The following is a 26,585-nucleotide window of genomic DNA, read 5'->3' as shown; positions in this document are numbered from 1 at the left end:
CAACCCCCGCCCCAGAAGTTTTTTTTTTTTAAAATTTTTTTTTTTTTTTTTTTTTTTTTGGTACTGGGGATCAAGCTCGGGTCCTTGAGCTTGTGAGGCAGGCGCCCGAACCACTGAGCTAAATCCCCACCCCTCTTGTAAGCATTTTAGTTACACTGTTGTGGCAGTCTCAATATCCTGAAATGATTCAAAATGTTTACCTTTCATGATCATTTTGACTTTCTGGGAGAGCCACAGGTCACACGGTGCCAGATCTAGTGTGTAAGGTGGATGGATAAGGGCACATTGTAATGTTTTCAAGAGTCTGCCTCTCCACTGGATGGCACATGACAGCAACATTCACTGTATTTTTTTATCATGCCTTGTAAAAACATGAAAGACTCAGAAAGTGGCAAGAATGCTAGGATAAGTATTTTGGAAGAGAGGGGGAGTATTTTGATGGAAATTAATGGCAATGTGTCCTTTACTATAATAAACTTTTAAAATTCCAACTTCAAGCTGAGTATGGTGGCACATCTCTGTAATCCCAGCACTCAGGAGGCTGAGGCAGGAGGATCACTATGAGTTTGAGGCCAGCCTAGGCTATACAGTGGGTTCAAGGCCAGCCTGAACTACATAGGGAGACCCTATTTCAACAAAATAAAACAAAACAAAAATTCAACTTCATCATATTTTTTTGACAATTGTCTACCCTGGAAGAAGACAGCTGCATTTTGAGAGGCCCGGTTGGGGGCTTCTTAAGCCTTAGCATGTAGCCATCTCACTGGGAGCAGGCAGAGTTGTGGCCACCAGCCTCTCCCCACCCCAGGGTTCTGAGGCAGTCGGTCTGGCTTGGAGTTTAGGAATCTGCAGAGTTTGACAAACCTGCCTCATAACCTTGATATAAATCACCCTCAGGAAACCTTCCGCCAAAGGAATGCATTGCTGTCTGTGGAGACTTCTGTGTCTAAGCATCCAGAGGGGCACGTTTCAGATTACATTCATGGCTAAACTATTAAAAGCAGTGATTAATATATGGGCAGCGTTTTATAGCTTTCAAAATGCTTCCATTTATGTTTTCTCCTTTGATTCTCACAAGAACCTGGAAGGTGAGGTTGTCCTTGTCACTACTGTCAGGCTCAGGACTAATAGGAAGATAAGGACTTATAGTTAAGAGAAGTACATAGCCAGGCCTGGTGGCGCACACCTCTAATCCCAGCACTGGAGAGACTGAGGCGGGAGGATAGCAAGTTTGAGACCAGCCTGAGCAATTTAGTGACTTAACCAGACTCTGTTTCAAAATAAAAAACTAAAGCTGGGTATGTAGCACACACCTGTAATTCAAGTCCTTGGGAGGCTGAGGCAGGAGAATCATTGTGAGTTCAAGACCAGCCTGGACTACATAGTGAATTCAAGGCCAGCATGAACTACATAGCAAGACCCTATCTCAAAAGGAGGGTGGTGATACAGCTCAGTGCAAAGGCCCTGGGTTAAATCCCCATTACAGAAAAGAAAATAAGTAGCAAATTCGATAAAGGAATTTACACACAGTAGCGCACCTAAATATACAGCAGGTCCAGGTCTCATCTGAAAGTTGGCCTGACTCCAAATATAGCTGTCCCTCTGGGGGACCTCAGCTATGAACCAGGGACTGGTTTTTGCTGCCATGGTTATGAGGCTGTGCTGGCTGGGCCTGTTTGCCAGGAAGCAGAGCAGAAAGGAGCAGTGAGTGTCAGTGCCTTGTGACAACCACCTGGTCCCTCGCTGATACCAGGCCAAAGAGAGCGCTGGCCTGAGGGCAGCAACTGAGGACCTGTGAGGGAGGGGTCTGGCATCCCAGGCTGCCTTTGGAACCAGGGGGCAAAACCAGGTGCAACAAGAGGTGAGCAATAGTATAAGCCACAGCTACCTCTTCATTTAAGGAGCCTTTTCTTGAGCGCTATTTCATTTCACCCTCACATCTCTGTGCAGCATGTACTGTTCTTTCTCCATTTCATAGCTAAGTAAATGGAGGCCTAGAGAGACGCAGAAACTTGTTCATGGTCAGGCCTCTCTAGTTTAGTGGCAGGGTCAGGATTTGAACCCAACTCCCAGAGACCTCATGCTTCACTGCTGCACAAAGCTACCTTCTCCGAGGGACTTCTGAACTCTTGTGGCTACTGTCACCATCTCCCCTCCCCTCCTCTGCTCCCATCAGCAGGTGGGGTTTATCCTACACTGTCACAGGCACAGCCTTCCCACACCTGGCAAGTGCCCACTTAATGAAGTTGTCTTGGCCACCGAGTTTCTTCTTTGTATCACAATGTCTGATGAAAATAATACATTTTTACAGTTCCAGGCTCATAGTTTAGTGAACTCATTTGATCCTCACAATTCACTATTCTCCATCCCAGATGAGAGCTTTTATTTCCATTTTACAATTGGGAGATGGGCCTCAGCGGGGTACGGGGACAGAGCCAGGGTCACCCAGGGAGTGCATGGGAGGGGCAGCTCCGCGCTTCTCCCCTGCTCACCACACCCTCACCGCCTTGCCTCACTCTTTAGGATTCTTTGACGCCAGAGCCCTCGCGGTTGACTTCCGGAGCATTGGTTTCCGGGAGTGCCTCACGGAGGTCGTCAGGTACCTGGGGGTCCTGGAAGGGCCCGGCAGCCGTGCAGACCCTGTCCGGATTCGCCTTCTCTCCCACCTCAACAGCTATGCGGCTGAGATGGAGCCTTCGCCCATATCCACCAGCCCCCTGGCAGCCTTGCCTGCGTGGCCCTGGTCCTTCTTCCACAGCTGCCCAGGGCTGCCAGCCCTGAACAGCCAGCTTGCCATTCTGGGCAGAGTGCCCAGCCCTGTGGTCCCCAGCACCTCCTCTCTCGCTTACCCCGTCCCAGGCCTCCGAACCACACCCATGCGCAGAGCCTCTGGCACCACCCTTCCAGAACGGAGGGGTCTGCTGCCCAGTCAGGGGGCATCTTCCATCCAGAGGGCTGGTCCTCTGGAAAGGCCAGCTGCCTCCCTCCCTGTGGCCTCCAGCAGCAGGGCTTCCAGGAGCAGCCACCTCATTCCCCTCCTGCGGTCTCCCTCCCCTAGGCCCCCTGGTGCTGTGGGGTCTGCGGCTAACGTGGCCATTCCCGTCTCCAGGGCATCTTCTTTGGCGCCAGCTGGGAGGCCTTCCGGGGCTGTGCTCTGCCGCTCCTGGACCTCTGAAATCACTGAAATTGGTGCTTTCTGAGATGCTCCCCCACCCCCACATCCCCCAGAAGCAAGGAGGCTCTAAAAAATGGCACTGCCTTTTCTGCTTTTGCTCCCCAGACAGGCGCTTCTGTGAAGGCCCCTTCTTCACCTGTCAGAGTCCCCTCCCTCCTCCTCTCTGTCAGTCCAGTCTGTTTATCTGGCTCCTCTGCCCTGGAGCTGTTCCGATCTCAGAGGTTTGGTCCCATTTCTCACCTGTGCCGTGAGTCATGGTGTCTCAGGAGTCCCTAAGAGCTGTGCCCAGGACCCCTCTTCTATCCAGTATACATGGCTCTTGGGTCTGAGGTCAAAGCTTTAGCAAAAAGGATGCCTTGGCTGGAGGCAGGCTGCCTCATATCCTGGAAACAGTAAGTGAGCAGAGGCCACCAACAGGTTTCTTGGCACCCTGCCTGGCTGTGCCCGCCTGCCTTTGGCCACCTCACTCTCCACGGCAGCCAATGCCTGGATGCTGGGGGCTCAGCAGGAGCTGCTGCTGCTTTCCTGGTGCAGACATCCACCCTCCTGCAGCCCAGCAGGCCCCAGACCTAGGCTGGCTTGACCAGTGAGGCCAGGAGGTTTCTATGTGACAGGATGTCTGTCATGACCGCCAGGCCACACAGCACTGCCGGGAAGGAGCCAGAGATGGACGGACAAGCGAGCACTTAGCTCCCTGGCACTGGTGGTCACCACCCTCCCTGTGTGTGGTCCCACCCCGTAGGGTGCACAGTGCAGAGCACCACAGCCCACGTGGGCATCCTCTTGGGATTCAGAACCAGACGCTCGAGCTGACTGTTTTGCGTCAGCTTGCAGAGCCCAGACTGTTGCCACAGCCAAGGGCTGTCGTGCTGGACAAAAATAACTGTGAGGAGGGGAAGAAGGAAGAACAATCAGAGGTGGCTAGGCCCTTCAAGGTCACTCTGAGGGTCAAGGGCCTGCGATCCTGTTCACCCAGAGTCTGCACGCTGGCTTTGCTCAGAGGCTGTTTCATTCAGCAGCTCTGCCTTAGGCCATTTTCCTCTAAAGGAGGGACAAAGGGCCTGGTGTCCATTCCCAGTGCAACAGCAGAGACTGGAGTGGCATTCGGTGTTACCACATTAGTTGACAAAGTGCAGACATTTCTGTACTCACTGGGGAAGACCCCCACCCGCCCTATGCTTCTGAGTGTCCCGGGCACTGGGCATCTTCCCCGGGACCACCACCATCCGGTTAATGCCCAGTGGACCCAAGGCTTTGGATTCCCAAGCTGACCACTTATTAGTGCTCATGTCACACTGGTTATTAAATACTCTCCATGTCCCTGACCCAAGGCTCTCCGAAACCAGCCTTTGATGGGATCCGCCCTCCTCAGGCTACAGTAAGGAGGCTCTGTGTGCACAAAAGTAGTTTACAAAACCCTGGAGCAACGGGCCCTTTCAAAGAAGTGGGGCAGAGGGCAGAGGTTATTTGAGTGATCCAGAAAGCTCTTTTGAAAAGCAAGTTGCTCAGGAAGGGCTAAAGAGGTAAGTAAGCAACTCCTTTCATTTCTTAGCGAGGAGAGCCTGCTTGATCAGTCTGCTGTCCTGTGGAACGATCTGAGTTGGGTGACAGCAAGACAAGCGGGCCTTGCTGCAGAGAGCGGGTTATGGCAGGTGCTGCCCCTGAGGGGGGAGAGAGAATAGGGGGAGCACAGTCACATAGGCTACCAGGAGTTGGGAGAGGGGACAGAGGAAATGACAAAAGGCAAAGACCAGTCTCACCTGTCTCAGGGAAGAGCACATTCAAGACAGGAAGAGGAACCCCCGCCCCTCCTCCCCACCCTGAATCTCCCTCTCCTCCTATTCCTTGCTCTCCAGCTGGTCCCTGGATCCCAGGGTGCCCTAAGGTCCTACAGCTTGGTGACCTCCTGGCCTGAGAGCCCAGCCAGGCTGTGGGAGACACATTTCCATGCTGTGGGTACCCAATGCTGAAACAGTCTGCTGACATCACTGAAAAGAGTCGGAAGTGGCTCAGCGCTTTCAGTGTTTGGTTGTTCCCCGGTTTGTTCCCCTGAGAACTTGTCGGAAAAGTGACTGTGTGTTTGTTCCCACAGATGGGAACTTGGGTCCTCAGTCTCTGTTCTCAAGCCTCCCTGGTACCCTGACTCCACCCACCCCACCACAGGGGTGTTACAGCCAATAAAGATTTAGTTCTACTGGAGACCTCCGGTAGATTCTACTTAAAAAAAAATCTCAGGAGTCCATCGACTTGCAAGTCCACAGCCACCATACTGACCTGGCCACGTTTCTTCCCCAGGCCACTGTCCCAGCTTCCACAGGATCTCCTAGCCTCACCTCTTGCTTTGTCATCTGTTTTTAACAGATTCAGCGAACCTGAATCATGTGGATCACATCATATCCACGATTCCCTAAAACTCTTCCTCTCTTTATTCTAGAGATAGAATCCTAGGTCTTCCTCTTTTGCTCCAACCCTAGTTCGCGCCTCATTTCCCTCTAGACCCAAACTTGTACTGCCACTTCTGCCCCCCAGCTTGTCTTTATTTCCTCAGCATTCCTACCTTGCTCCTTCTAATAGCACCTCAAGCATGCTGTTCCCTTCACCCAGAATGCCGTTCTCTATCCTAGACGTGGCTAGGGTCTTGGAACCCTCAGGCCTTGGCTTCAGTGCCACCTCCTTACGGCCTTCCCTGACTACTACGCTTGAATAGTTAATCAAACTCAAAGGGCCCCATTGCTCCCTTTCCTTCTTGGGGTGTTGAGGACTAGGCTACATAACTCAGATCTCAGTCCTGAGGTGGGTGCTGTCTTGCCTCGGGCACAAGGAAGTATGTGGAAGGCCACGTGCCCTCTGGCTATGGGTAGAATGCAGATAACCTGGCACTCCTGAGGCGAGACAGCATCCGCTGAGGTCAGCAGTCAATACACAGGCATTTTCTTATAGAGAAAATCTGGTTCCTCATCAACTTAATCCTTATCCACCTATTCTCTATAGCTGCTGTCCCATGAGACTCGTGCTACCCCCTCCTACTGCGCTTCTCACTGGCTAATAAAAGCGGGCCAATGCAGTTTTATTTGAGTCTGTCCACTAGAGGCAGGTCTCCTCCCAGTCTCCCCTTTATATCTTGAAAATTGTGTCTCTCTCTCTTTGCCTCATGATTCTCCCCAAGAGGTAGCTGAGGGTCTGATCGGCCTTTGGTATCGGGGAGTTTGTCACTATATACACACTTGTGTATTTGTTCACTGGCTAACTGCCCCCACCCACTGCAACACAAGCTCTGTGAGGCTGGGGACCGTGCCTGGTCCACTTTTCACTCTGTACCCAGCACCAAACACGGTGCCAGGATTATTATCATCAGTGTCCGGTGAATCTTTGTTGAATAAATGAACTGAAGAGGTAAGAAGTCTTCTGGACTCATGCTATGGGTGCTACAAGCCCTTCTAGGGGCGATCTCAACCGAGGGGCTGACTCTCAGGGCAAGCAGGGGAGCAAAGGGGGAGCCAGGACCAAGAGACTGGATGTTCTGTAAGAATGGTCCAAGGAGGCCAAGCGTGCTGACTGCTGAGGATGTGCAGGCTGCCCGAGGTTGGTTCTTTACCTTGGCTTGGCTTGGATGGGTTCAGCTCCCAACTGATCCAGCAGACACCCACAGGCCTGACAGAGCCAGAAGTGACAAGGACACCATCACTCTGAGGGGGGCAGACCCTCTGCCTGAGTGCTAGCTGGTAAGGTGGGCATGAAGAAGTCCCTCGGTAGTGAGTTAAGGTAGGCGAGCCCGAGCGGTAAAGCCAGACTTCGCTACTAAGTCCTGATTAATGAGCTGTGGCCTTGAGCAAGTTCCTTAACCTCCTTGAACTTCGACTTTCTCGTCTATAAAATAGGGAGGATACCCTAATGGCTGCTGCTAATTGAGGAGTAACCACATCAGACACTCCCCAGGGCTTTTCCAGGTAGGAAATGAGCCAAGGCATGACGCTCTCATCTTGTCGGGTGTGAAGGGAGTGACACGACACCCACCCAGCCCTCAGTGTGCCTGGGTGGTGTGAAACAGTCTTCACATTCGTGTTATTCACAGGAGGAGGCTGGGAGAAGACTGTGAATATCTCAAGTGTGCTGTGCATTGTGGTACAGGCTTCAGCCCATAGGCAACAGGGGCCACAGAAGGTTTTTCCAAATGCCAAGGTCAGACCTTGCTTAAGAAACTCAGGGTAGTGCAGGCGATTGGGCAGGGGTAATATTTGTATTCAGCTTTATCTGTGCATGCAAACAGCCAGACGCTTTCAAAAATTATCACTGCCTAGCCAGGTATAATAGCATACACCTTGTTATCCCAGCACTGGGGAAACTGAGGCAGGAGGATCATCCAAGTTCACGACGTGCCTGAACTGCATAGCAAGACACTGTCTCAAACACACACACACACACACACACACACACACACACACAACCCACTGCCCAGGCCTCAGAGTTATGATTTAACTGATCTGGGAAGGGCTCAGGAATCTCATTAGGAGGCTTGAACCAAAGAGGTGGGATTTCTTTCCTAGTCAGGCAGATTTCCATTCCATAGATTAAACTCCAGTGTGGAAGCCTGAAAAAGACTGATGCTTTCTGAGGGGCAAAGCAGAAATTTCCACAAGGGCATCTCTGTCCCCTGGCCCTTCTCCTAGGCCTTGAACCATACATAATAGATGACTAAGAAACCTGCTGTGCTTCCAAGCCTGAGTACGGTTTGTCCCTAGTGATGGGGGTTGGTCCCCTGGGTGGCTCTGTTAGGAGGCAGTGACATCTTTAAGACATGGGCATGGGTGGGAGCTCCTCAAGGCGTTGACGCTGTCCTTTTGGAAGGGACTGTGCCGGGCTCTTTCCCTTGGCTTCTGTTGAAGTTGTGCCCATTTTCTCCTCCCAGAGGCCCTGCCACATCGGGCCTCCATCCATGCCCACACCAAAGGCCCAGTCAACACCCCCTCCCCTGCCACTGCTTGATCTTGAGACCTTGAACCTTTGACACTGTGAGGTGAATGAACCTCTTCTTCACAAGCGGCTTCTGTAGATGGCTCATTTCAGTGGCACAAAAGCTAACACGTGAGCTGAGGGCCTTGGAACATATAACTCATTTAGGGGACACTGAGTATGCCTTTGTATAAAATTCAGGATGCTGGCTTCCTTTCCTCCTTTCTGGGGAAAGCAGATAGAAAAACCAGGTCTGGACATCAGCTGACCCCAACAGTAAAAATAAGCCTTTTTGTTTGTTTTTTGAGACAGGGTCTCACTATGCAGTTCAGGCTGGCCTTGAACTCACTATGTAGCCCAGGCTGGCCCCAAACATGCAGTAATCCTCCTGCTTCAGCCTCCAGAGTTCTGAGATTACAGGTGTGTGCTCCATACTCCACACACTTGTTTTTAAAACACAGCCCCATCCAGAACCAAACCTAACTAACCAAGGTTGGCACAGGAAATAAAACTCACTGGGCTTCTCAGGACTCACTGGTGAGAAAATGAGACTTTGGCTCAGGCTTGAGTTAATGGGTACCAGACTTGGGGATCTCCAGGCCTAGCGCCCGTAGTGCCTGGCCCAATACAGTGAATGACCGAGGTATTGGCATTACGTATGTGGCCCCAGGTACTGAGGACGGTGTCCTGTGGGGAGACACGGGGTAGCTGGGAAAGAGGCTGAAGCCGGCTCCCTAGGATGCAGCCCAGTGCTTGGGTCGCTGAGGAAGGAACCCCTCAGCCTCCCTGTGTGGTCAGAGTTGAGGCCCCGCTCACAAGTGCCACAGTGACATCTCTGGCCGGGACCAATGTCCAGACTTGGATATCAACAGCCAGCATCCCAGAGGCGTCCAAATTGGACCCAGCCAAACCACACCCACGACATCCGCTGCCTTCCCGACACACAGGCCTCAGATCTTCAGGGCCCCGGGAAACAGCACCTCAGTGCTTCTGGTTGCTCAAGGACAAAAGCCCTGGAGTGTTCCCTGACGTCCCTCTTTTTCTCCCAGCCCACATCCCGCCTGCTAGCAAATCCCATCAGTTCTGCCTGCAGTGTATATCCAGAGTCTCGCACTTCTCACACCCACTCTGCTCCACTTGCCCGAGCCCTCGCTGGTCACCATCTCCCCTCTGATCCTGTGCTGGCCTCCTGGGCTCCCTATCACCCACACCATCCGTGTGTCCCATCGTCCATCTCCTCAGAGCAGCCCCAGGGCCTTTGAACGCAACAGGGCCTTTCGCCCAGCCTCTTCCAACGACTTCCCAGGCTGCCGGAAGGCCAGAGCCTTTCTGGTAGCTCCCACCCCAGCCCTCACCTCCAGACCTCTCTCTCGGATCTCACCCATCCTGTGCTCCCTTCCAGAGTCCTGGCCTCTTTACTGATCCTTGAAGTGGAATGAAGTCCTCTCTCAGGGCCCTAGCCCTTACTCTGCCTATAGGCTCTGCTCCCAGATGTCCCTGTAGCTCCCAGGTCCACACCACTGGCCCCTACATCTCTTCAGGTTGTTTTTGAGACACTGTCCCACTGTGTAGCCCAGGCTGGCCTCAAATTCCTGACCTTCCTGCCTCAGCCTCCTTTGGATTTTGCTCAAGGTTGCTGCAGTACAGCCTTCTCTGACAGCCCCATTTTGAACGCAAGCCTCCTTCGTCCAGCCTCAGCCTCCTGGTCCCCTTCCGTGATCTACTTTGGCCATCTTCATACTCACACTAAGAAAAATATTACTTTTTGAAATTTCATGTATCGTGTATCTCCCTTCCTAGAATGCTCCAGGAGGCAGGGATTTCTATGTCTTTGCTATTCCCAGTACCCAGAGTGCTGCTATTGGAACACAGCAATAATACACAGTAGCAATGCACCATACATCACAGATGAATAGTAAATACTAGCTGAGTTCATGATAGCTTGATTTGTTTTTTTGTTTTGTTTGGTTTGGTACCAGGGATGGAACTGGGGACCTTGGCTTGGGAGGCAGGCGGTGGAACCACTGAGCTAAATCCCCAGCCTTAGCTTGATTTGTTTGTGTATGTGTGTGGTTTTTTGTTTGTTTGTTTGTTTGTTGACAGGGTGTCTGGAACCACTGAGCTAAATCCCCAGCCTTAGCTTGATTTGTTTGTGTATGTGTGTGGTTTTTTGTTTGTTTGTTTGTTTGTTGAGACAGGGTCTCACTGTGTAGTTGAGACTGACCTGGAACTCACTATGTGGCCCAGGCTGGTCTCGGACTCACAGCGATCCTTCTGCCTCAGCCTCCCGAGTGCTGGGATTACAGGCGATGTGCGCCACCACATCTGGCTGTGTGTTTGTTTTATTGAGACAGGCCTCACTGTATAGATCGGGCTGGTCTTGAACTCACTATGCAGCCCGGGCTGACCTCAAACTCATGGTGATATTTCCACCTCAACCTCCTGAATGCTGATGTTACAGATGTGCATCATCACGCCTGGGTGGAGCTGGAATTTTAACCCAGATGATTTGACTACAGAAACCAAATTCTTTTTATATTTTATTTATTTATTTTTGTTTTGTTTTGGGATTGAACTCAGGACCTTGCACTTGTCAGGCAGGGGCAGTGCCACTGAGCCACATCCCCAGCCCTCCAGAGACTAAATCCTTAGCAACTCTACTCTGTCGCTTTCTTTTTGTTTGTTTTTGGAAGATTTTTTTTTTTCTAAAGCAGGGTCTCCCTATGTATCACAGGCTAGCCTTAAACTCACCATGCAGCCCTGACTGACCTCAAATACACAATACTCCTCTTGCCTCAGCCTAGGCTGTTGTATTGGTTTTAAATGAATGAATGGGCCAGGTATGGTGGCACAGGCCTAGAATCTCAGCATTTGGGAGGCTGAGGCAGGAGGATTGCCCTGAGTCCAAGGCCAGCCTGACTGACATAGCAAGACCTTATCTCAATACAAACAAAAACCTAAACCAAAACAAAGAAAAACAGGGAATGAATGAATGGGGAAAAAATGGAGAAAAGTTTTTGTACCAAAATCAGTGAAATTTGGAGTCAGACAGACTGGGTTAAAATTCCTGACTTGCTATCTACTAGAATACACAGTTTGGACAATTTTGTTTTGTTTTTCACAGGATCTTGCTATGTAGTTCAAATTGGCCTTGAATTCATAATGTGGCCCAGGTTGGCCTTGATCAGCTATGCTGGGATTATAGGCATGTACCACCAAGTCTCTCACCTTTAAATCTCAGTATCTTCGTGGGCAAAAGGAGGGTTAAAAACTAGGTTTCAACTACCTTAAATTCTTCCTTTCATTATGTATTAAATTCATTATCCCTTACTGCCCCCTAGTGGTCAGCTAAAATGAAAACGTCACAACTGCTGTGCCAAACAGATGCTTCTGGACTATGGGTTAAGCCCCGATACTGTAAACCCATATAAAGTGGAAAATACAGCAAGTTGAAAAGGGCTGACTTGCTTGCTTGCTTGCTTTCTCTTTCCTTCTTCATTTTGCAGTACACCTTTACACTGAGCTACATCCCCAGCCCATTTTTATTTTTTATTTGGGGACAGGGTCGTGCTAAATTGCAGGGACTGGGCAGAAACTTACAATCCTCCTGCCTCAGCCTCCCAGAGCACTGGAACTCCTCCAGAGCACTACCACCACACAGCCAGTTGTTCTCTTTTGTAAGAACTCCTTTCCAGAGAACAAGCTGAAATAAAAGACACTCAAGTTCATCTCACATGAGGGCAGCACTCAAAGACCTGAACACTTCCCACCATGCCTCACCGCTCAGCACGTCACCAGCACTCCAGGGGGACCACGCTGTCACCTCGCGACCCCAGGAGGGACCCGCGGAAGCCGCCTTCGCCCAGCGCAGCAGAGCCGGTTGAAAGGCTGCTCATGCGTGACTCCGATGTGACATTCAGGAAAAGGAGCCTGCAAAACAGATCTGCGGTGGCCAGATCCGGGGAGGGGAGGGAGGACGGTAGAGCAGGGAGGATCCGTGAAAGTGGGGACCTGTCAGGCATACTTGTCAACGACAGACTTTGGTGACAGCGTCACCGAGGGCTGGGCTCCTCGGGTGGGGACGCGGGGAGGCAGATGCGCGGAATGTAGGCTTGGGCGTTGGCAACTCTTACTTTCCACTCAGTTTGGCTGGGAATCTAAAACTGCTCCCCCAAATAAATGAAGATGTAGCATTTGTTCATGGATGGGAAAACCGAGTATGGTAATACATCTTTCAGTAAGGTGGTGGCGCGTGCCTATACTCCCAGCACTCTGGGAAGCTGAGGCAAAAGGTTTTGTTTTGTTGTTTTTGAGACAGCTTCCCTGTGTTGTCCAGGTTGGCCTGAAACTTGTCATCCTCCTGCCTCAGCTTCCCAATTGCTGGTGCTGTGTCAGTGGATCTGGGCTCACCACCCTGCCCATAAACTTTGCCGGGCTTGTCTCTCCAGCATAGAACGAGGAAAAGGATCAGAAGTCACGGTTCAGAGAGAAAGCAGATTTATTGTGGCAGTTCACAGCCACTCCGGGGACAAGGGGCTTCAGAACTGGGCGGCCTCTGGATATAGGACAGCAGTCCTGTCTTTGTGGGACACGGGCTGTCTCTATCCACCCATGTAATCGGTGAATGGGCTCATTGTTAAGGGTACAAGACCATCCAGTGCGTCCGGGAGTTACTCCACAGAGTTAGGGACATTTCAGGATGTTCAAACCACAGAGGAGCGGGGGAAACAGTTTGAGAGCCGATCCAAGGTTATCTACAGTGTGATGGGCTGGTTGCTTTAGAAGTAAAACCACAAAACTGCCTGCTCTTAAGCAGAAGCTACTTTTCTCCTCCCTTCTAAAAAATCCCATGTCCCTTACTCTAACCTTACCCAAGGGTCCCCTCTTTCCCTACACTGGGATTACTGCACTTCATTTCTTATTTCTGTTTTTAGTGTTTGTGAGACAGGGTTTCTCTATGTAGTTCAGGCTGATCTTGAACTCACCATGTAGCCCAGGCTGGCCTCACACTCGAGGCAAACCTCCTGCCTCAGCCTCCTGAGTGCTGGAATTGCAGGTGTGTGCCACCACGCCCGGCCACTGTACTTCATTTCTAACAAACTCCTAGATGATTGTGATGGTCCAGAAACCATGCTTTGTCAGTATCACGGGAAGAGAAAGGAGGGCCCAGGACCCAGGAATAAAGCAGGAACATCCAAGATGGATAGAAAAAGAGCAGCTTGTAAAGAAATTGCCCAGAAGGGACCACTGGGCAATGGAATACAAGGAAATCATGTGGTTACTTGCAAAATATCCCCACAGGAGTCTGGAAGCTCCAGGAGGGCAGGGCCCAAGACTATCTTGGTCTCCGCTGTATCCTCAGCACCTCCTACCACAGAGTCTGGGATAAGAGGCATCACGTTTGTTAGATGGAAACGCCAAACATCACAGAAGCCAAGAAGGGAAGCACTTCAAGGAGGAACAGGTTGGCCACGTTGAATGCTCCAGAAAAGTAACAAAAATCAAAGCTGCGCGCCCCTTACCTACTCCAGAACCCCCACCCTCAGCACACACCAAGTTTTCCAGAAAACCGGTGTCATCAGCCCAAAGCTGCCCCAGCTTTGTGGACACTGCCCCCGCCCTTCCTCCCTTTCTTCTCCTCCTGGGAGGAGCTGTGAAAGACACCACCCTCCTCCATCCCAGCCTAACTCCCCACAGAGACCGGCTCCCACCGCCGCCTCTTTCCCTGCAGACTCTGCATCTGATTCTTCATTCTCTCTGGGATCCACTACCTCTTCCCTGCGACCCTCTCACCTCCTGCAGCGGGGAACCTCCTCCACTTGCCGCCATCTCTGAAGCCTCCCAGATAAATTCAGGGATCGAAATCCCATCCACTGAGCGTGCTGGCCAAGTCTCTGCTCACGCTTGGTGCTCATTCGGGGCCCTTTCCATGCGGCTGTCTGGAGGGTTTCACTCGTCTGCTTTCTCCCTTCCATTCCCTGCTGCCCTCACACATGTGTCACAAACCTGTGAGGCCACTGGTTAGCTCAGCCAGAGTTTCCGAGTTATTCCCGCACGCAGACACCGCTGCTGGACAGGGAGGAAGAGCCTGAGCCAGCCACACTCCCTTTCTGAGCTACACCCAGCCAAGTCACACTGCCTTCCGACCTGGTACAGTTGATAGTCTAGGAAAGACAGATTACTAGAACTGATGAGGAACCTTTACAGGCTCTGAAGGGGCATAGCACACTGCTGTCTTACAGAGGCTTGTCGTGAAAGACCTCTGCAGGGAGGTGATGGTGCTACCAGGTTTTAGAGCACTAAAGTGTCCTTCTAGAGGTGCACTCTAAGGTTCTTTCCATCCTGAGCAAATAATTGGTTTTGAAAAAACAATGCAAAGAGGAAGCCAGTCATGGTGCCCCACACCTGTAGTCCCAGCACTCAGGAAGCTGAGGCAGAAGGATCGCCACTAGTTCGAGGGCAGCCTGGACTAAATAGTGAGTTCAAGGCCAGCCTGGACTGTATAGCAAGATTCTGTCTCAAAAAACCGAAAAAGAGGTGTAAAAGGTAGGGAGCTTTTACATTTACTAAAGGTCTGAGAAGTTAAGAAACTGGCTCTGCAGAGTGAGTCTGGACAACTAAAGGTATGAAAAGAGATGTTAACAGTGGTACTGACTTGATGGTGACCATCTTTTTGTACCTCCCACTCCTCAGCTGAGGTCAGGCCCAGGTCGTCCTATCAAAAATCTGTAATTGAAGACAGCACTCTCTGATTGGTTCAACAGCAGGGCTTTGTGAACTGTTCTTTGCAGTGTGTCCTGGAACTTTGTAATTCCTGGAACTTTGTAATTCACAGGCCACACCTACTTCTCCAGCCATTTTGCCTCTCCCTGAACTCCTGCCCTGATAGAAAAAATGCAGAGGCCATTGTTTTACACTCTTGCTTTGGGTCCAATACATAGGCTGAAGATCAAAATGGAGTCACTCATGTGACCATAATCACTAACCTGAAATTGGGCTGTTTATCTGACCCGAGAAACAGATTTAGAGAGATAATAGTCAAATTTCCCAAACAGGCCAATTTCAATGGTCAAGATAATGATGTTCACACTGCCTTGATCCTTACACACAAAAAAGTAAGCTAGCTGGGCATGGTGATGCATGCTTGTAGTCCCAGTACTCTGGGTAGCTGAGGCAGGAGGATCCCAAATTTTAGCCCAGTCTGGGAAACTTGGTGACTTTACAAGATCTTGTCTCAAAATAAGAAATAGCCAGATTTGGGCATGCCTGTAATCCCAGCACTCAGGAGGCTGAGGCAGGAGGATCACTGTGAGTGAATTCGAGACCAGCTGGGCTACATAGTGAGTTCCAGGTCTCAACTACATAGTGAGACCCTGTCTCAAAAAAAAAAGCCAAAGTGTTATGGTGTACAACTGTAATCCCAGTGCAAAGGAGGTTGAGGCCAGAGGATCATCACATGTTAAGGTGAGGTCAGCCTAGGCTACATAGTGAGTTCAAGGCAGTCTGAACTACATAGTAGTCTGTCCAAAAAAAAAAGCAACAACAAAAGCAAAACTCAATAAATTTAAAAGTAAATAAGTAAAAATGAATAAGTACATCTAAAAAGGCGAGGGGTATAACTCAATGTGAAGGCCCTGAGCTCAGTCCCCATCACCACACACACACACACACACACACACACACAAACACACAAAATCAGTTATTTCCCCTGCTATCTCTACATCCCTGCCTTATAAGGAAATTGGCTTTGAAATAACCAACTTCCTTTGCTCTGCTTTTTTCAGCCTCCTATCTATAAAACCAACCTCTTCTGCTCAGCCCATATGAATTTATTGTATTTTACGCAATGAAGTATTGCCCAATTCTAAAACCAAAAATAAAGCCAATCAAGATGGCTAAACTGAATTACTGTGATTTTTGTTCTTTGACAAAGGGCATCTAAAGAATGAGAAGGGAGGGCAGGAGTATGGGGAAAAAATAAGAACCAAGACATATCCTGTAAAGGTACAAGATCCCGATGATACATGTAACTCAATTGTTTGCTTTAAATGCACCAATCAACTTAATGGGGAAAAAAAATAAAGAATGAGAATGAGCCAGGGGGTGAAGAGCTGGGGAGGAGTCTGTGCAGAGGCCCTGAAATGGAAAGGGTTCAAGGACAGGAACGGGGCAAAGCCAATGGTTGGAGCATTGTGCACAAGGCTTAACGTCGAAGAAAATCATGGTGGGCAGGAGAACTATCACTACTGGCTTTGCCCAGCCTTGGCAGCTGCAGTAGAGTGCCCGGATGTTCCTGTAAAAGCAGCAACAGACTTTGTAGGACTGGTGCATAGGACAGGTTTTAAATATCTACTCTGGCTGCTGTGTGAAAAGTAGGCTGGCACACCTGGAATCCCAGCACTCTGGCGGCTAGTGCGGGAGAGTTATGAGTTCAAGGCCGGCGAGGGCCACGCAGTGAAACCCTGTCTCAGGAAACAATGGATCAGAAGCAGCAACAGCTGCAGGCAGCTGGTGAAGAATCTGTCGCCTTGGTCCAGGTGGGAGCCACTGGTCTGCAACTTTCCTGCCAGGGCTGCCCAGGTTTGCAGGCCAGGCTCCCCGGGGAGCATCCTTCCTCCACCAGAGTCCCTGTGCCTGGCAGAGTCCACGTCATTTCATCCCCATCTATCACACGCTCTAATCTACAGCCCCAGGAGCGCCTTTCTCCTCACCTTTCTTCGGTCTCTGACTCCCGTGCCTTCCACACGCCAGACTTCTCTGAGAAATGTCCTTTCTTGCAGTTGCCGCCTGGCAGGACGAGACCACGGTATGAGGGGATGGCGGCTCAGTCTTGGAGAAGAGCATCCGGGAGCAGCCATAGGACAGAGTGCTTCAGATCCTCGTTCATTCTGGTCATCTGTAGGATGTGAACCAAGGTGTCACCCCCTCCAGGTGCCCCTTGGAGCGACCACCAGGTCAGAGGCAGGACAGGGCCATCTTGGCCCCGCCCTCGAGGCAGACAGGAATGCTGGGGACCCCAGTGTGGTGAGGGGCCCGGCTGCCACCTGTTTGGCCACAGAGGGATGCAGCCAGGACTCTCCAATAGTGTTTTTAATCTCCAATAATCCCATACAGAGTGGACACTGTATAGTTTCATATATCTTCATAATGTGCTTTACTGCCTTCTAGATCATTTATTTTGCAACACATTACTGCACAGTTGTAAATAACTTATGTACTGTAATGTCACTTTCAGTTATGTGTAAAGAAATAAATTAACTAATTTTTTTTAAATGTCCTTTCTCATCTGTCTCTGCTGTCACTGTCCTTGTTTGGGCGCTGAACATCCTTCTCATGAATGTTTTCTTCCCGTTTCATATGAGTTGTGTCTGCCACTGAAAATAGATACGTAAAAGTCCTACCAGGTGTGGTGGCACACACCTGAGATCTCAGCATTCTGGGAGGCTGAGGCAGGAGGATCAAAAGTCAAGTCTCATATGGACAATTTAGTGCCATCCTGCCTCAAAATAAAAAATCAAAAAAAGAAAAACGGGCTTTGGATGTAGCTTAGTGTGAAGTCTCTGAGGTCAATCCCCACACAAAATTTTTTAAAAGATATGCAGAAGTCCTGACCCCTAGGATTCAGAACGTGACCTTGTTTATGTAGGGGAGAAGAACTCATATATTTTCCCACCAAGGTCTGTGGGTGAGCCGAGGATTTAGCTCAGTGGTTCTGCTGCCTGCCTCGCAAGTGTGAGGACCAGAGTTCGATCCCCAGTACCAAAAAAAAGGGGGGGGGTTCATAGCTGATATCCCTATAACAAAAGACAGATGAAAAAAGCATAATAAATGTATTTAATAAAATTTTTATGTGAAGATGGGCATGTGGTACACACCTATAATCCTAACTGCTCCACAGGCTGAGACACAGGCCTCACAAGTCTGAGCCCAGCCTGGGCATTTAGTAACATCTTGTCTCAAAATCAAAAAATAAAAAGGGCTGGGAAGTAGCTCAGGGTAAAGGACCTGGATTGAATTCCTAGTACTGCCAAAAAGAAGAACAAAAAGAAGCAAAGATGAATTCCTTCGTATGTTACAGAAGGAATGTGGCCGTGTTGACACTTTGATTTGGGACTTTTAGCTTCCAGAACTATGATACAATAAAGTTCTGGTTTCTGTGTGTTTGGTTGGTTAGGGTTTTGTTTTGTTTTTGTTTTGTGTTGTTGAGGCACGATCTCACTATGTAGTCAGTTCATCATCCTTCTGGCTGAATCTTCTGAGTGCTGGAATGGCAGGTGTACACCACCATGCTGGGCTAAATTCCCTTGTGAGGGTGGTTTTTGAGACAGGGTCTCGCTATGTGTTTCAGGTTGGTCTTGAACTCACTACGTAGCCCAGGCTGGTCAAACTCACAGTGATCCTCAAGCCTCAGCCTCCTGAATACTGGGATTGCAGGTGTGTGCCACCACCCCTGGTTCATTTGTAAATCTGGTTTGGGGGCCAGGGATGTAGCTCAGTGGCACAGGCCCTGCCTGGCAAGTGTGAGGTCCTGAGTTCAATTTCCCAGCAAAAAAAAAAAAAAAAAGTCTGCTTCGTGGTACTATGGTCACACTAAGACACTGTACACCCACTATTTCAACTCCACACCAGCCACCTGAAAGGGCTTTCAATATTTACACCACCCAGGTATAGTATAACGTCCCCAGAAGTATTGAGGTAGGACATTAGGAAGTGGTAAAACTGGCCGGGGAAGTAGCCGTGATCTATTAATTACAAGATCCCAGACACATGCACAGGACAGTTCCAGAAGCCCTGCATATGGACTTCTCATGGGAACTCAAGCAGGTTCTCACTAGGATGACCTAGACCTGAGGTCAGCCTGAGGTGTGGGATCCCAGTGTCACTCTCAGGACCCATATGCAGAAGTTCTCAAGGGGTTCCTTGAGATTTGGACAGTATAAAGGACACACCAAAGCCATGGAGAGCTTGGCTTTCCCCACAGTAGCTGTGCCCCCTGTATTTTCTTTTGTGTTGCTTTTTCCTCTTTTAGTTGGCCCAAGATCACTCTCCAGAGCTAGTTTCTACCTCACTCTTCATTTTTACTTTCTCAAATAAACTTTGCTACTGCTTTTCGCTTGTTTCCTCTAATTCTTTAAGATGAGAAGAACCTGCAAATCAGCTCCAGAAGGAGATGAGAGCACCACAAAACCCAGTAACATTCAACTGGTGAGCCACTTTTAGGAGAAGCTACCCAGTAACAGTATGGGCGTAAGGCATGAGAGGTACTAAAAGATCTGGCTTCTAGCCAGATCTCCACTTTTTTCTCACCCGCTTCTTCTACTGGTATTTAACCCAGGGCCTTGGCCCTGAGCTACTTCCCCAGCCCTTTTTAGGTTTTGTTTGAAGATTTTTTGTTTTGTTTTGTGTGTGTGTGTCTGTGTGTGTGTGTGTGTTGTGTTTGAGTCAAGAGTCTCACTGCGTAGTTCATACTGGCCTGGAAATCACAATGTAGCCCATGCTGGCCTTGGGAGAGGGAGATACTGGGTATGGTGGCACTACCACCATGCAAGATATAGCAGGAACAAGTTAGATTTACCCATGTTGACATAGGTTTATGCCTGTGACACTCTGTTAAGTACATAACACTGATAGGACCACAGATAAAGATGCAGAAGAGTTCTATAAAATAGTGACTGCCTGGGGGAGGTAGAAATTTGGCTTTCTCCCTCCCCTGCCAGTACTGAGATTGAACTCAGGGCCTTCACACCAATGTCAGAATCCTGCCAGCAGGTCCCAAAGCCGAGGGAAGAACAACAGGAGAGCAAACAGTCTCACAGACTTAGTTCCAGGCTCATGCTCTCTTCGCAGCAAGGCCCCGTTTATTTTTCAGGGTGGGGTATATATAGGCTAAAACCGAAACCAAAAGGGTAAACAGAGTGTAGCCGACTACAAAGGTCACAAGGTTCTACAAAACAAGTATTATGGGTTACATTTGCTAGGCAACAGGTCAGACCACCAGTTGAACTAGCCCGTTACTAGGGGCGACAGCACATCCGTGCCGGCGAGGTGACTCAAAGTTCAATCATGGCTGTGCCTATGTCAAGGCTCACCATAAAGGCTCACTGTACTAGGTGACTCAAAGTTCAATCATGGCTGTGCCTATGTCAAGGCTCACCATAAAGGCTCACCGTACTTCCCCCATCTCTCTCATGATGAATGCTAGTCATTCATCATGCATCAGCCAAGGAACCTCTGTCTTAGGCGGCAGAAGTCTTCTATCTCCTTACCCGTCATCAGTCGCAGGGCTTATGTCCCAGTACGACCTGTCTTAGGTTGGTAGACAGAAGCTTCCGTCCTTACCCGTCATTGAGTATCCCAAGGCGGGGGATCTATGCACGTCGAGCCTGAGCCAAGTAAATTGCCACGCGTGTCGTATCGTCATCTAAAGAAGCCTGTACAGCCATAGCTAGACTTCCATGACGAAACACAAAAGATTGACACATTCCTGTCATCCTGCGACACATACAACAACCACAAATACAAAGAACCATCAAAAGTACAATGATCACCAATACAGGAGCAAACCCCACAGAAAAATACTGTTCAGCGGCAGTACCGAAATGTTGGCCTGAGGAACACGTGAATCTGCTCACCAAAGTCCCACAGATAAGCCTAAGTCCATGCAATATTCGAGTGACCAGTCCAAAAACCCTTGAGATGTCTTATTAAATCACCAGTCCCATTAAATCCTTGTTCTGGACAATAAAGTCTCCGCTTGTGCACCAAGACACATCCTGGAGTTTTCTCTGCTGCTTCAGTGTTGGGGTCCCAATCCGGTCTCCTCAGTGGAAATCCAGCTTCAAGCTGTTCAGGGATAGTGGTGGGTCTATAAATATATCTGTAACCATAATTAGGTATAGCAGAAGAGAAGGGAGAATACCTGGACCAAAAGGTTATTATCATAAACAATATGCTGGAAAACCTGCATGGTCAAACAATATAAATGCATTTCGTATACCAGAAAAGTAGCAATAATAGTTATTATAATTAGATGAATTTTTATGTCCTGTAATGTAGCTTTGTATCAACAGGATCTTCCTTTTTTTTTTAACGGAAAATAACCATCAGCAACATATTACAATAACATTTCTACAATTCAGACCTTTGATAACCAACAAAACATTCCCAACAGCATATTCAACAAAATATATCTTTTTATAAGGCTATGAAAATTATTTTGGTGGCTCCCATTAGTGAAAAGATCAGATATAAATTTTCTGAGCAGCTGCTTCTTTATTTACCAAAAGGAGGGTATCTAAACTTAATTTTAATTATCTTTTAATTTTTATTTGATCCTATAAAACCAGATTGTAGAAATCAACAATCCACTTGCATTTGACGTCATTCTGATCAAGAACATACAAACATCTTTGAACATTTAAGACAGACAAACATGTAACACTTAAGACAGACAAACATGTAAGACAATTTTAATGAGTGCACTCAGATGGTTTTGGCCAATTGAATTATAAAATCTTTTTGTTATGACTAGTCAAAATTCTTGCAGATCAAAATTAACAGAGATCTCTTGTAGAATTAGGGTTAAAGGAATGAATACTCTTCTTGACTATAAATGTAAACCTTTTATAACAAACTTGAAACCAACAAGCAAATATTTTATAAATCATTTCCATAAACATTCTCTACATTCTTAGGTAAAGACAAGAGGAACATACAAAAACCTTTCATGTTAAAAGTACAACTCTTACTTATAGCTTTCCTAATATTATTCTATCTCATTTACTATTAACCTTCTATAACAAACTTCCGTTTAAAGTGTCCTTTTTCTGCTTTTAGACTGTTACATCTTAAAATTTGACTGGCTGCTAATAGAACAGTATTTCGGAGTGGAAAAGCAATAGTAACAACTGGGCTATACGTCCCCCTGGGGAGATAGCAAGGACTTCTTGTGGGGATGACGCCGTAATTTATTTACTTATTTTTTTTTTTTTTTGCTGATAGATCCGTTTAATCACACAGAAGCCACACGGACACTGCCTCCTCCAGGAAAGGCACTTTCCCCCTTCCTGCGCAGTTCGATTGGCTACTGCTTGTGCCCAAGCAACAGTCAATTGATTGCTCACATCTGCACAAAGGCGAATATAGCCTGTAAGATCAGTCTTTGTTCTCCAAGGTCTCAGCACAGGTTTACACCATTTATTGGCATTTTCATAAGCAAGCTGGAGAACAAAAGGCATCCCGGTTTCAGCGTCAGGGAATATCTTTCCTGCTCCATCTAAGAGTCTGTGGACAAACTCAGCATAAGGCTCATCTGGTCCCTGCCTGATATTTCCCAGGCTAAAACTAAGATTGACAGCATTAGGCAACTGTTTCCAGGCCCTGACGAAACACCATCCAATCTGATCGAACACGGGGCCTCCCATAGTTATCTGAGCTTGGGTTGAGGCATATGGTCCTTCCCCCATCAGCATATCCAGCGTAGCAATAGCCACACCCGCATTCGTATTTCTGCGAGCAGTCTCACGACACTGTTCCGCAAAGAAAGACTCCCATAAGAGGAAGTCGCCGTCTGACAGGACAGCACGAGCTACGGCCTTCCAATCATTAGGAATCAACCATGAAGTAGCCAGTGACTCTAAGATCGCAGTTGTAAAAGGAGCATTTGTACCATACTGATTAACAGCCAATTTTAATTCCTTTACCAACTTAAATTCTATTGGGCGGTGTTCGTATCCACCTTGTTGGGTCTGAATAACCGGAAACCCAAAAATTTCTTCTCCTCTATTTTTCGCCTCAGTTACTGCCACCTCCAATGGCGTGGGGACATAAGGTCCACGCTCAGCAAGGGCGGGCTGACTTATGGGGGATACCCCGGCAGCTGCCTTTCCCGAGATAGCAGCTACAGGGTCGGCCGGAGGGAGAGGAGTCTCCTCAGACCTTTGTGGTCCCTTTAACATTCTCATTTGTTGAGCTATCTGAGCTGGCTTCGGTTCGAGTAGGAGTTCTTCCTCCCGCCTCTGACATGTCAGTCGCAACTGAGCGAGGCGTGTATCTACCTCGTCATTCAATGGCGGGGCGCTAGGTGGCAGGCGCTCCTCGCAAACAGGAAGACAGGGGTAGATAGACGCAGGTGGCTCCCCGTGCCGCGACGCCGCTGGTGCGAGGTCAGCAGGCAGGGGAGGAGGACTATCTGGAGGCTCCGGAGGAGGCGCCGAGGCCTGAGACTTTTCCTCTCGAATTTGTTCCAATTCCTCATGAACCTCTTCGAGAGCCTCAGATATTTCCCTTTGAGAAGGAGTTCTCAAAGCTGTATTTAACAGTGCCCAATAGGAGAATAAGCTCTCCGGAAACCTATCAGGATCGGAGGTCAAGGCCTTCTGCAGCTCTTTACCTACTCTTCCCCAGACCTCTAGATTTATCTCAGCCGCGTCACACAGCCATGGACAAACTTCATCCACTATTTTCACAAATGCTTCCAATTGAGCCTTCTTAACTTTAACCCCCTGTACTTTTAGCAACTTTTGTATGGAGTTGCCTACATAACCTCTAGACTCCATTTGACCCATACTTTAACTAAGAATTTGAGGGCTTACACCCCTTGTTACTACTGCCGTGATCAGGACTGCCGTCCCCTGTCACTCACCCGCAGGAGCCGCGGGGATCAGTCGAGGTTCTTGTTGTAGTGCCCTGGATCGCAGGGCGCTCTCCTCAACGTCCCTCTTACTCAGGTCCCTCTTCGGGCGCCACTTGTCGCGAGCCGCAACGTCAGAATCCTGCCAGCAGGTCCCAAACCTGAGGGAAGAGCAACAGGAGAGCAAACAGTCTCACATACTTAGTTCCAGGCTCATGCTCTCTTTGTAGCAAGGCCCCGTTTATTTTTCAGGGTGGGGTATATATAGGCTAAAACCGAAACCAAAAGGGTAAACAGAGTGTAGCCGACTGCAAAGGTCACAAAGTTCTACAAAACAAGTATTATGGGTTACATTTGCTAGGCAACAGGTCAGACCACCAGTTGAACTAGCCGGTTACTAGGGGCGACAGCACATCCGTGCCGGCGAGGTGACTCAAAGTTCAATCACGGCCGTGCCTATGTCAAGGCTCACCACAAAGGCTCACCGTACCATCCCTTTTTCATTTCTCCGTCTCTGAGAGAGGATCTGGGTAAATTCCCCAGGCTGAGCCCAGATTTGCAATGCTCCCACTTCCGTAAGTGTCAGTGAGAGGCACGGGCAGAGCTAGAAAGCAAGAGAAAACAGGGAGGGGACTTCCAGGACGGCACCCTAACAAAAGAGGGGAACCAGCTTTTATGGATTAGCTGAGGTGGGCTAGGATCTGGTCCCTCATTATCTCGGTTTCAGTTTAGCAAAGTGTTTCTGAGTCTTGTCTCTGCTCAGGGCAGTCTTAGTCTTTCAGAGACTCTGCTGGAATCCAAGGTGACCACAGGTTTAGGGGCAATGGCTGGTGACTTTTGGACACTTGCTGGTAGGTGAATGTCCCTGCAAATCTCTTTATCTTATCTCGGTGTCCTCAGTTTTTTGGGGGGCAGTGAGCCAGGTTGTATAAATGTAGCACTATTTAACCTTGTCTTGCCAGCTTTGAGACAGACGCTCCCTAATGGTCAGCATGCCCATATGCAGAGCTGAGCAAAGGTCTGGTGAAAGTCTGGAAGTAACAGAGATTACTGGTACAGCACGATGTAAGGCACATACCTCTAGTCCCAGCATTCTGGAAGGCTGAGCCAGGATGATTTTAAACTCTAGTCTAGCCAGGGCAACTTGTCTCAAAATAAAAAAATAAAAAGGGCTGGGGATGTAGCTCAGTGTGAAGGCCCTGGGTTCAACTGACAGTTCAAAGAGAGAGAGAGAGAGAGAGAGAGAGAGAAGAGATGAAGGTCAATATATGTTCTGCTCTTTGTCACCCACTGGGCATCCACAACCCCAAATGAAGAGCTGCTGCTTTTCAGCAAAAGCAGCTTTTGGTCCCCCCCCCGCAAAAAAAAACAAGAGCTGACTGGGTGTGGTGGCCCCACTCCTGTAATCCCAGCACTCGGGAGACTGAGGCCGGAGGATCACCAGAAATCCAAGGCCAGCCTGGGCTATGTAACAAAACCCTGACTCAAAACTAAAAAAAAAAAAAAAAAAAAATGGCAGTGGTAAAGTTTATTTGAAAAAGTAAAAGTGAAGAGCGAGGGAGGAACAGGCTCTGCAGAGCTAGCTGGGGCAGAGGAAAAGAGGAAAAAGCAAGATAAGAGTACACCCTGGAGGAAGCAGGGGCGGGCTATCAGCGAAGAAAGCTACAATAGCCAAAAATCAAGTTAATAAGTAAAAGGTTAAAGGACTGGGAATTTATCCTTAATCCCCGTGGCGGTCTCTGTCTCAGATGGATGGATAGATAAATGGATGAATGGGTCAAATTACATTTGAGCAGCAAAGAGATTGGCTCTCCAAAACAGACTTTATCTGGTAATAGCAGAGAATTGCATTTGCAATTTTCAGGATACATGTTCTGTGGTAGAGCACAGGTACATTCAAAGAGATTAAGGAAAGAAGAAACTTTTTGTGTGACTTGGCTTGGTTTTAGGGGTGCTAGGGATTTAATCTTGGTGTTGGTAGTGTTAGGTAAGCACTCAAACATGGATCTATATCCTTGACCCAATACTTATTTATTTTTGGTTTGGGTTTTGTTTTTTCTTTTTGTTTTTTTGGTGGGGGGTTTGAGACAGGGTCTCACTATGTAGTTGAGACTGACCTGGAACTCATTATGTAGCCCAGGCTGGTTTTGAACTCACGATCCTCCTACCTCAGCCTCCTGAGTGCTGGGATTACAGGTGTGCGACTCCACGCCCGGCTTGTTTTGTTTTTTCTGTACCAGGGATCAAACTCAGGACCTTGCACTTGCCAAGCAGGCATGGCACCACTGAGCTACATCATGTTTTTGTGTTTGTTTCGTGCACGTGTGTGTGCGTGCATGCATGCGTGTGTGTGTGTGTGTGTGTGTGTGTGTGTGTGCGTGTGTGTGTTTGAGACAGGATCTCATTCTGTAGCCCACACTGGCCTCAAATTCACAGCTGTCCTCTTGCTTCAGCCTCCTAAGTGCTGGGATTACAGATGTGCACCATCATGCCCACCAGATGTTGCATTTCTAAGAAGCCCCAGGGGATGTTGAGAATGTGGGAGATTTTTACCGGAATGGCTGGAGAGTGGGGACTTTTCTTGCAGAAGGCATCTGTGTGCTTTTATTCCCGTAGGCTGCCAAGGTCACTTTCTTCTGGGTGAGGGAGTTCTTTCCCAATATCAAATTGCAAGTGAGAAATCAGCACAAGAATATGAACTGGGAGCCGGGCATGGTGGTACATTGTGATCCCAGCTGAGGGAACCTGAGGCAGGAAGAGCACCTCAAATTCAATGCCTGGGATGCATAATAACTTCAAGGCCTACTGGAAGCAAGACCCTGCCTCAAA

General features: G+C 48.7%; 2 protein-coding genes across 5 annotated transcripts in view; one reads left to right on the top strand and one right to left on the bottom strand.

Annotated features, from left to right (window-relative positions):
• Heyl (hes related family bHLH transcription factor with YRPW motif like) overlaps positions 1-6,567 on the top strand; it is a 17,149-nt gene extending 10,582 nt beyond the window's left edge. For all 4 annotated transcript variants that reach the window (XM_010625885.2, XM_010625888.3, XM_010625886.2 and 1 more), the window contains exon 5: positions 2,524-6,567. In XM_010625885.2, the coding sequence (XP_010624187.1) occupies positions 2,524-3,200 (677 nt within the window). In that variant the 3' untranslated portion in view covers positions 3,201-6,567. The remainder of the gene's footprint in view (positions 1-2,523) is intronic.
• A 5,349-nt stretch (positions 6,568-11,916) lies between these two features.
• On the bottom strand, positions 11,917-23,682 carry LOC104863564 (endogenous retrovirus group K member 10 Gag polyprotein). Its single transcript, XM_010626071.1, has 3 exons — positions 22,317-23,682; positions 16,837-16,912; positions 11,917-12,055 (listed from the first exon to the last, which is right to left on the bottom strand). The coding sequence occupies exons 1-3, from the start codon at positions 23,680-23,682 to the stop codon at positions 11,917-11,919; spliced, it is 1,581 nt and encodes a 526-aa protein (XP_010624373.1).
• Positions 23,683-26,585: the final 2,903 nt, after the last annotated feature.

The sequence above is a fragment of the Fukomys damarensis genome, unplaced genomic scaffold (assembly GCF_012274545.1).
Source record: "Fukomys damarensis isolate Sample0158 unplaced genomic scaffold, DMR_v1.0_HiC HiC_scaffold_23, whole genome shotgun sequence".
NCBI classification, from domain to species: domain Eukaryota; kingdom Metazoa; phylum Chordata; class Mammalia; order Rodentia; family Bathyergidae; genus Fukomys; species Fukomys damarensis.
The sequence above is the reverse complement of the archived record's forward strand: the minus strand, read 5'-3'. Positions and strand labels throughout refer to the sequence as shown.